Source organism: Acanthaster planci, unplaced genomic scaffold, assembly GCF_054643075.1.
Source record: "Acanthaster planci isolate LZ-2023a unplaced genomic scaffold, COTS_SCS Contig171, whole genome shotgun sequence".
NCBI lineage: Eukaryota > Metazoa > Echinodermata > Asteroidea > Valvatida > Acanthasteridae > Acanthaster > Acanthaster planci.
The window spans coordinates 32,477-43,043 of NW_028257792.1; the positions used below are offsets into that span (position 1 = coordinate 32,477).

General features: G+C 39.9%; 3 protein-coding genes across 3 annotated transcripts; 2 read left to right on the forward strand and 1 right to left on the reverse strand.

Moving 5' to 3' along the window:
- Window positions 1-621: 621 nt before the first annotated feature.
- On the reverse strand, window positions 622-6,587 carry LOC147795086 (TAR DNA-binding protein 43-like). The gene is made up of 6 exons (XM_087132262.1): window positions 6,199-6,587; window positions 5,557-5,723; window positions 5,145-5,282; window positions 4,623-4,820; window positions 4,316-4,415; window positions 622-3,970 (listed from the first exon to the last, which is right to left on the reverse strand). The coding sequence occupies exons 1-6, from the start codon at window positions 6,437-6,439 to the stop codon at window positions 3,312-3,314; spliced, it is 1,503 nt and encodes a 500-aa protein (XP_086988388.1). The 5' UTR covers window positions 6,440-6,587; the 3' UTR covers window positions 622-3,311.
- Window positions 6,588-6,670: 83 nt separating this feature from the next.
- LOC147795087 (MIF-like protein mif-2) lies at window positions 6,671-7,711 on the forward strand. The gene is made up of 3 exons (XM_087132263.1): window positions 6,671-7,049; window positions 7,255-7,451; window positions 7,577-7,711. Exons 1-3 carry the CDS (start codon window positions 6,954-6,956, stop codon window positions 7,692-7,694), a joined length of 411 nt encoding a protein of 136 aa, XP_086988389.1. The 5' UTR covers window positions 6,671-6,953; the 3' UTR covers window positions 7,695-7,711.
- Window positions 7,712-9,211: 1,500 nt separating this feature from the next.
- LOC147795088 (glycosaminoglycan xylosylkinase-like) lies at window positions 9,212-10,500 on the forward strand. The gene is made up of 3 exons (XM_087132264.1): window positions 9,212-9,813; window positions 10,005-10,091; window positions 10,377-10,500. The coding sequence occupies exons 1-3, from the start codon at window positions 9,212-9,214 to the stop codon at window positions 10,498-10,500; spliced, it is 813 nt and encodes a 270-aa protein (XP_086988390.1).
- The last annotated feature ends 67 nt before the right edge of the window (window positions 10,501-10,567 follow it).

Genomic DNA, 10,567 nt, shown 5'->3' on the forward strand with positions numbered 1-10,567 from the left:
TTGAGCCCTTCCAATCCTGAAGCACTAACGAGAGTACACCTAAATTTAGAGTCAATCCTAAGCACAGCTAGGATAAATATTTGTTTCAGATTCATATTTCTCATCTCATTAAGCATTTTTAAGTAAACAAGTTTTTTGTGATTTCTTGGGTTAAATGTGACCAATTTTTGAGGATATTGAAAATTTAAAAAACAATCTTTGCTTGAATGAACCCTAAAAGACCAACCACACAATTTTGACACTAACTAAAAATCTTAAAAAGTGAATGAACTTACCTGCTATTTGCCATCTGAAAAACAGAACGGGTTGTCCAAAGTGTAAAAATAAAGTATGTTAAAAATAACATGTACATTTGCAATCAGCAGAGCTCAATGACCTGATGACGGCATGGGCACAATCTCCAAAACGTCAAACTGTAACTCAATCGCTGCCCTCAGAAAGCCACAGCTTGTGAAACAGTTCCTAGTCACAAGATTCCACAGCAGACAGAAGTGTTTCCTCATGCACAACCTCAAATCCCAACTGGTCTATTCTGTTACACTCATGATAATCTATCACCTCAAATCCAGACAGTACAAGGTGTAAACTATCACACTCTAATAACACAGGCTCATAACATACTTTAAATGATCACATGACATCACACTGATTTTATTGGTCATCAACACTGACATCACAGCCTTTACCTTTCAACATACCGGCATGAAAGCAGGACTACAAACTTCTCTGTCGCTAGGCAAGCTGTGCAAACACTAATACGTATTGACAAGTTCATACACAGACTTTAAATTAAACTGTAGTTAAAATTTCATACTACACCACAGAATGTCCTTGTCAGAACTGTTCACATGATTTTTAAAACATTGTCTGAGATTCCAAATATCCTGCTGCACAAATCCTTGGAAGATTCCAACTCACAGCTTTTCTCTCACATCATTCAGTCCTTTCCTTAATATTTCTGCTTGGGAACATCACATAATAAACACTGCTCAATGAAGCACATTTTGGGTTTGTTTCCTCAAATTTAGATGACCAATTTCATTAACCACTTCGGGCTGGGGGCAGTTATCAATGTTGGTGATGCTGGGACGGGATAATTATCATTTTTTCTGCTTTCAAAATTCTTTAAAAATTCATACCTTCATTTACTGGACACTTACACCCACACGAAGGACTGTCTGGGTTTCTACTCTAATCCAATAGACAACATGTATTGACGTACTGAGTACTTCAGCCAGGCCTGCCGCCTTGTAAAAAGAGCCCAGATTGTGTGCTGTTACGTAATTTTCTTTTGTTCCCGAAACTGGCACAGTTTCAATAGGGACCAAATTAGCATGCAGCGGTACTGTGTGGCTCATCACTACAGTGCTGGAGGGCTCTTGTCCTCAGTGGTAATCCGCTCGCACTGAATGCCACAAACAGTGGTATACTGTTTCAAAACACCGCCGGATTATCTCCACCATTGACAATGAACAAGTAAGTAATGCCCAGCTGCCTGGTCTTTTGTTATGAATACAGTCTTTTGTTACAAGGCCCAGTTCCCATTGTCTGATTTCGGACACCCTAGCTGTGCATATAAAGAATACAAGTTAGAAACCAAGCTCCCCGGCAGCAAGTGGTTAAGACATACAAATTCAATAACTTCATGCAGTCCAGTTAGCTGTATACCATGTGGTGACACACGAGCTAATAAAGTGATTTGAGCAAGCCAGAACAACAAAAAATACATCGTAATAAAAGGGTATTCATGAGTGGACTTGAAAAACTTGCTCTGTGGTGATGGTTTTACACGCATACTTGAGGCAATGGCTAAGACAAGGCATAAAGTACAAGCTTTATTCTCTGCACACAGTCCTTCACATTGATTTGTCAACATTTACCAGTCTGGTGCATGCTAAAAGGTTTCAGATTTACTTTCAAAAGTCCTTTAGTTCATCCTTTGACCACTGAGGCATCTTTTTTGGTTTGAGCTCACATCCATTTCATTTTTTGCAACATGAATGTGGTTTTAAACAGCATTATCTAGATCTACTTTAAATTCTGACAACCTTTTCTCACAGCTAATACTTAATGAGCACAAACAATCTACAATATACCTCACACTTGGGCTCTTTCCCAAACTCCGGAGGGTGACCAAATACTGACATCGGAGAGGTCACATAAAAATCCTTTTTTGACTGAATACATGTACAGTGTATATACAAAACCTACGTCCAAAGCACCCATTCATTTTGCAGCCTTATTTGAAGGCAATGCACTGATTTCGTCTGATCAGCATTTCACATTATTGTCACTGTGCAGGTCATGACCACTTTGCACTTTGTGCCAATTACATACAAACTGAACTAAAATGAGGCTCACACATTTGAAAACAAATTCCAAAGTTCAGACTAATAAAATTCTTCTATCCCTTATCAGAACTATTTCAATCCCCAATGAATAGTTCTCCAATCTCTCAATAAAAATCTTCAATCCATGCTTACCGTTTCACTGATCAGCCTTTCATAATCTCATCCATAATTTCTGATCCTTCACATCTGTAACATCTTATGTCCATTTCTAATGCCTCACGTTGCTTTTAAATATCCCTCTTACTTCTGATCCTTAAAGATTCATCCAGTTCTAGAGCTTTTTAATCAGCATTTTAATCAGCACTTTCTCCTGCATGAGCGCATCAGTGCCACAACATTTATCCTTTATTTCAAAACTGGTCAACAGCCATCTACATGATAGCACACAATCCTATCACACTGATATCAATTCAGAAAAATAGTCTGTTGTGTATATGCACATCCCAGTGTGTATATACACAATTGTCTCATATAGGCTTTGCCTGAATCAAATCCCCCAAATCCCCCCACCCCAACTATGCCACAACCCCCCCCAACATACACACACATCGTATTAAAAAAAAGGCCAAGGTAAAATACTCCATTTTGGCTATTATACATATTTGCACCTGTGTTAACAATTAAGACGTCAAGTCTGACACTGATTGATGATTACTGATGTAAAGTAGTGTAATGCTGACCTTTGTTCATGGTGATGATCTGTTATTTGAATTGGAAAAGCACACTTCATAGCAGTCCATGAAAGTTGGTAAAAAGAATAATGCGACAGCAACAAGCTTGGAGAAATACTGACAGGTGAAATCCATTATCTTCAATAAACAGCAGAGCACAGTTCATGCTTGATGTAATATTCCATCGATTTCAAATTGGCTGAGCACAAAACATCAAAGGAAGATAACCACTGAAGTTGAGAGATCTAGTGAGATGTCTACTTTGGACAGTAGAGTACAACTCTACATGCTACCAGCCACTGCCTCCACTTTTACTCTCTCCCATTAGATACCCAGGACTTCCTGTTTCCCCTACACTAGACTGGCCAGACCCCCATCCTAAGGATTGCTGCCCTGATCCATATCCCCCGCTACTGTTTGGTGTCTGCATGACTGGGTTAGACACCTGCGATGATTGACTGCCTTGTGACATAGCCACCTGTGACTGCTGCGATTGCTGCTGGGGTTGCTGCTGAGGTTGCTGGTTGCCTTGCTGCTGCTGTTGCTGCTGTTGCTGCTGCTGTTGCTGTATGCCCTGCTGCATGCCTTGAGCCAGCATGTTGCTCATCATGCCCCAGCCTGCTTGGCTGAGCGCCGCAAGCATTGCTTGGTTCCAGGGGAAATTCCCCATCTGTCCAGGACCCTGCCCGCCTGGGTTACCGCCCATACCACCTCCCATACCGCCCCCCATACCACCTCCCATACCCCCGCCCATACCCCCACCCATCCCCCCACCAACGTTGGACGTACATGTATTTACCTGATTCCCTGGTCCCCCTATACTACCTTGGTCTCTGTCTCGGTACCCGTCTCCTCCTCTCGTTCCAATTTTGCCGCCCCCTCGTCCTCGACCACGCCCACTCTGTGAGTAATCCCCTCGGGAGTAGTATCTGCCTTGGTCTGAATAGCCTTGACAAGAAAAAACAAAAGAGATCCCAAATTACAGGAGCTTCTAAAAACAAAAAAAAACTAAAACATTAAGGGAGTACAACCACCTTGGAAGTGGATGATTCTGGGTACAAGACCTGCTATGCCCTCCTAGGCACACCCGTATCCTCAGTACACCAAGTGCTGTGACTGCACAAAGGGGTACACCCTGTTGGTACCTCTGTGTAATGTACCAGTCCGTGAGTACATTCCATAAGCTGTATTCAGGTAACCTGTGGGTTTACCTACATGTACCTTTCCCCTTAGGTTACCCTTAACATGGGTAGAGCCCATAAGGTGCTATGGGGTACCCAGCTGGTTACTTACCTCCCCCTCCTCCGTACCCATAGCCAGAATAATGGTCGTCTCCTTGCATTCTAATCTTGGGATTCTTAGGCTCAGCGCGATTCACTTGTAGACTTGCACCCTACAAAATGCAACAGCAAGGGACGGAAAAGGTTAACGAACATCATTGTGACATTGTTGATGGTAACTAGTTTTTGCTAAGCCAAATAGTACTGTGCTAGGCAAACTGTTTTTATTAGCAACAGCATGAAACTTACCCAAATCGGGATACTTCTAAGAGTGCATGTCACAATAAGTAGAATAAGAGTAGAAATGAATGTCCACATACCTTATAAATGTGGTCTTCACTGGCAACAACCGATGCTACATCAGACCTCAAGAATGTCACAAAGCCAAAACAGCGATAGGGCTTTGGAATGTAGACATCTGTAACTTCACCGTACTTAGAGAAGTAGTTGTACAAGTCCTCTTTGGTCATGTCTTGTGGCATACGACCCACAAACATCTTTTTGGAGTCTTGGGAATTCTACAATGACAACAATGCCAAGACTTTGTCATGCATATCTGTTAAAGGAAGTGGCAGCAATAATCAGAAATGATTTAAGTCATAGTTGTGATGATAATATTGGTGATAGTGAAGAGATGCACAGCACATGTGCGAAAGAGTTGATGGTGATCTTCGTAATGAACATAACATCCATGTTCACAAGAAACTTAAGAACTTTAATCTGCATTGACTTGTATCAATTTTATTATAGGCTAAAATATGCGACAGGTTACACAGGTATAGAGACTACTCAAGTAAATGTGCATACATGTCAGCACTGAATTCTTCCAATTCATTAATTACCTTTGAATCAGGTATTTTGACATCACAGTATCTGCCATCAATGTTGTGTCTCTGGGATACCACTGAGCACTGTACTTTGTAATCTTTGAATCTCACAAAACCAAAGCCTTTGGATTGGTTTTCCAAGTTCTTTTTGATCTGGAATAAAACATAAAACAAGGAAAAAATAGATACATTGCTTACTTGTGTAGGAATCCTTGCAGCGTAAACAGATCAAGTACATGCATAAGCAATTGGTTGGTCTGACACTGACTGAATCCGCAGACTTCAGCAGAAAAACACAACAGTGTGCATGGTGAAAGGTTCGGTACATTGTAGGGATTGGTACTTAGTTTAGGCTAATGCTCCAAACCTCTTTTCCCCTGTCCTTGGCATCAAATGTATCCATTATGTAGTTTTTCATTTTACATACCTCACACATGAGAACTTCACCAAAATTCTTCTCAAAGTATTCCCTCATGCTAGCTACTGTTGTCTTCCATGCTAAGCCTAGTACAATGAGGTCAACAGTTTTATTTTCTACACGACGGGTTTTAGCAGAATTGTTCTCACTACTGTCATCTCCTTTGCGCTTGTTATCTGTGAGTAAAAGAAAGAGAATTCGAAAATGCAAAAACAGAATTCAGAATTAAATTTGGATTTTGAATGTTGTTAGCCTGTCATGCCTGTAAACTAAATAAACAACGGCAGTTCTCTATATTGCATATTAAAATTTAAGACCTGTGACCCTTTATGAAATATACAAATAATTTTGTTGTAACACTCAGCATGCCTGGTGCAAATCAATATTAAACATTGCTATTGTATTACATAATAACTAAAATCAGTATTGATACTGACATGCATACATAAATGTATATAGTTGACAACTTTATTCTTCAACTCAAGAGTATAAAACATGTTCAAAGTTTAGGCTAGGCACTGGCCTACATATATATAGTGGTAGGCCCTTCTTGAACCTTCTATACTGATTTCAGTTTTCTTATTTTAAATGTTTCAATTATTTACACGGACACGACGGTTGTCAATTGAGCTTTGGAGAGTAGAGCATTACCTTTAGGGAAGACTGCTATGTAAAGATGGTCTCCCCATACATCATCCGGTGGTTGTATTCTTCCTTCCACGACCCGTAGTCCTCTCAGACTTCGTGTGCCTGGGTTACGGTACTTCAGCCCGGAGGCGCACGGGAACTGCGCGGTCAGCGTACTCAGCAACATTGTGCCGTCCGGCTCAACCGGTAACTCTATCACTTCAGGATCGGACTCGTCCTCAACGACACGGATATACGCCGCCATGTCTTTAAGTCTGTTCACCTAGGGATACTATAAGCCTGTGTGATATATCCTCACCATTCGGGGCAGAAAAAGAAAGACTCAAGAAGAAGAAATTGTAACTTTTCCAATATTTCACTCACCGAATCCACTCATTTCTTTAGCCCATTTCGGTAGTTGGGTAAAACTCAGATGGATTTACGTTACATGATTCTGCTGAACAGGGTGCCAGACTTAATTTTTGTTGAGGGCGCTCGACTAAATGACCGGTGTGCCTTTTCTTGTCTACAAAGTTAGAGAACATCTCTAATCTTGATTTTGATGGATGCTCCATTCACAAGCATTCCGAGTCGGCGAAAAGGCCTACTACCCGCAGAATTTACAAACCAATTCATATCTTTATCGCGCTTTCATTGTGACGGATGGTGTAGCTTAATTTTTTTTCAGTAACATAATTGAAACCTCTTTCCGAGTTTTTCACTTTGTTTATAAAATTAAGTCAAGAATATTCAAATTGATCAGTGACTTCAAATAGGACATGATGCCGCTGTGTGACATACAAACCAACATGACAGATATTAATAAAGAGTTTGTGCTTCAACTTCGTGGAATTATATCACATCAGATTGGAAAGGTAGGTCAAACTGAGGATCTAGCCTAGCCGTGCTCATAAGAAAGATAGATATGGCAAGGCGGGAAAACTCCTGTCATGAAACGTGACGTACTATAATGTGCTAGTTTGTCAAAATTAGTAGACCCGAACATGAACATAACGTCGGGCCGATGAAATCAACAATTAACTGAGTTAATGTTATGATTTCTTATTTATTTCTGTCTAGCCAATGACAATGAAGGTGAAAACAGGAGTGCTGATGTTCGTTGGTGACGGAGCGGCTTCCGTTCCGGGAATAAATCGTTCAGATCCAATTATGTTGATCCAGCTTCACGGAGCATTCATTGATGATGTTGAGAACAAACAAATCTCCGGAATCATCTTCGAATGTACGTCAAAGGAACTTGGCATTCGGACAGATAGGTAAAGTTCTTTATATTTTGTTATACCTGGTACTCAAGTGAATAAAGGAATCCTCCCTTACGGCAGTAGGCCTACTGAGGAAGTGCTCATTATCAAAACGGCATGATGATTTTCCCTTTTTTCAGGATTGGTTTGGTGTTTCACTACCTACCTCCGACTCATGTAGGCTTGTCAGGGGGTCAGTTGGTGCAAGACTTTCTGCCTGAAGCTAGACTGAAACAACTCATTGTATGGAGGTTGTGAACTAATGAACAGTGTAATGCTTGGACAGGAAGGGGGCGGACAAAGACTATCCGATACGGTCACAGCCACAGGAGTGATTCGAAAAGAAAATTCGCAGATTGCTTCTTCTGTAATATATTAAACCATCCATTCAGGTGTTACAGTGACTTACGTTCTGTGATTGAGTTTTTTTTTTTGGTTAATTAATTAACTTTTTTTAATGTTGTGACAAATTGTATACCCATCATGCCTGTTAGTTCATTAGTTTTATCTCATTTCTGCACTCATCACTCCATTATTATCTACTTTGTTATTTAAATATTATTTACACTAGTTGGTACTCAAAATTTCTATTTAATTCTGATTTTATATATAACGAAAATAATTCTGATTTATTTGTCATCCTCCTTTACAGGTTTAATCTTAGTCTAAGGTTTTTCATGTTTTGTTGATAATTATGCTACCAGGTATCCCGCACTCGACAAGGAACTTTATAGCACTTCCCCTGACTGTTGTAACTGTGCATTGTACATGTTACATGTATTTGTTTATTTTTGTATTCGTAGTGAAGAAATAAAGTGAAATTGAAAATGAAATGGTACTGAAACTAAATTTAAGTCCGTTTTCCCATCATAAGATGGCGATGTCGATCGTCCTATGAAAGACTTGAGGGCGCTGTTGAAGTTGACCGGTTCAGTTGTGACTGCAAAAAAGTGTTGTGTTGGCCTACGGTTTGATCTAACGGTGATGGCGAACTATTTCAATATTTTGCAAAGTCGTTTCAGTCGTCTTTTGTGGAAAATTGCGTATTCCAAAGCTATGTGTGCTGTGGTTGAATAATTGGAGGGACTGGTGGAAATAAGTAGAGCTGGCTCTATGTTGATATCCGCTACCAAAGCTCACCAACTTGATGTGCACCAGTACCACGTCACGCGCATCATGCACACTGCTTGTCGTTGGGCCAAATGTTAATTTAGCAAATTTCAAGCTCGTGCAGTTGCAGGTACATTTTCTTTTTTTTATTTTCTTTTTTTTTGTGTGTGTTGCCTGCTTTTGATGGTTTTTCTTTTTAGAAATTTCACAAATATACTGCTTATACTGAAAAATTGTGAATTTATCAATGTTTTTTGCGTTACATTGTATTTGCAAATTATCCTGATAACCGTTTTGATTGCATTGTGAATGCTGGATTTTGTACTGTAAGAATGTCTCTCACTTGAAAAAGAATAAAATCAGTCATTTTTAACATACGTAAGAATGGATATCTGACATGTGACTACTCAAGAATCTCTTTTCTGAAATGCAAGAGGGAATTTTTAATCTGTTTACACTCATTTACAAAGTGGGAAATAAACCAAAGGCATGATGGCATTAATAATTTCTGGTTCGTTCATTTCGTTCTTTCAGATAGCGATTAGTGAAGACAGTTACAGCTTGAGACTAAAAGAGCCACGGTGAAATGTGAACACAGTAAATCCACACCGTTAGTGAAGAGGAACCAGTATTAGTGAAAGAAAGATGTTCTGCTAGATCACAGGATGTGGTTCAAACGAAGGAGAATTTTCATAGTAGCCTCTGTCTTTATCTTGACATGGCTGGTGATTATCATGTATACCCCATCTCCTTCAGGAAGTCAGAAAAATAGCTACCATGCTTCCAAACGCGGAGCCAATCAACTGAAATTTGCCCCGAGTGGGGCTAAGCACTTGTCCAAACTACCCAGAATTAAAATTGTGGATGTCAACGAGAATCCCTCCGAAGATGAAGAAGAAAATAAGATTGAAAGGCAACTTCGAGATGCACGAAAAGGTTTCATTGAAACCAAAAACCTAACATTTAGTCAGATTGATGTTCTGGATGGCAAAAATGTTGACACTAAAGCATTGTTAGATTTGGAGTCAGATCTTATACCTCACGACTTAGCAGAGGGTTTCGGAACCCCAGGTGCGCTATGGAACTTAGCTGGGAGTTGGGTAAACTCCAGGCAAATTACACCTCCGGACAATCCTGATTTGGGAGTGGTTATGAATGCTATAGCAACTAGACCTATCATTAAGGCCGACATCGGCTATAAAGGCACCCAGCTAAAGGCGCGACTGGAGTTATCTGGAAGACAATGGGTTGTCTTCAAACCAGGAAGGTTAGTATGTGACTCTACACTGAAGCAGGGGAAGCAATGGATGACACAAAAGTCTTGGAAACGGTCTGCTTTATACATGTGCCTGATTTTATGACAGTTTTTTGTCTTTTCAAATTTATAAATGTATCAAATTTCTGCATTCTGAAAACTGCTCTGAAATTTGCCTTGTGCTTTTGAAAATGTCCCATTAGATACAAGAGAGATTATATTGTCGAAGGGACGCCATATGCAGGATATGATAGACACACAGGCGAGATCGCAGCATTCCATCTAGATAGGTAAGGGGTCTATGGACAATTCAATAATGTAGTTTACAGATCGGGAGTTATTCTTAAAGATTTGGATATAAGAGACCTGCAAACAAGCAATTGAAAAATGGGAGTTGCATAATTACTTATACTCCTATGCATAGATTTAAATAGTATACTTTTAAAATCTACCAAAGTGTAACATCTGGTTTTGATAGAACTTGATTGATCCAGGACTGGAGTACTGTGTGTGTTACTTTATATAGAAACGATGTTTTGAGTTCGATGTCATGTGATTGCTGTTTTTCTGAACAGGGTTTTAGGTTTTCATAGAGCTCCCATTGTCGTGGGAAGACGAGTGAATCTACGGTCAGAAGTTATGCCAGTGGCATCACAGAGTCTGCTGGATACATTTGTGAATCAGGGTGAGCAGAGATAGATTCTAACTCCAATAGAATCCACTAACAGCAAAACTTTGAAGCAATAATTGCTCTGATTAATATCAA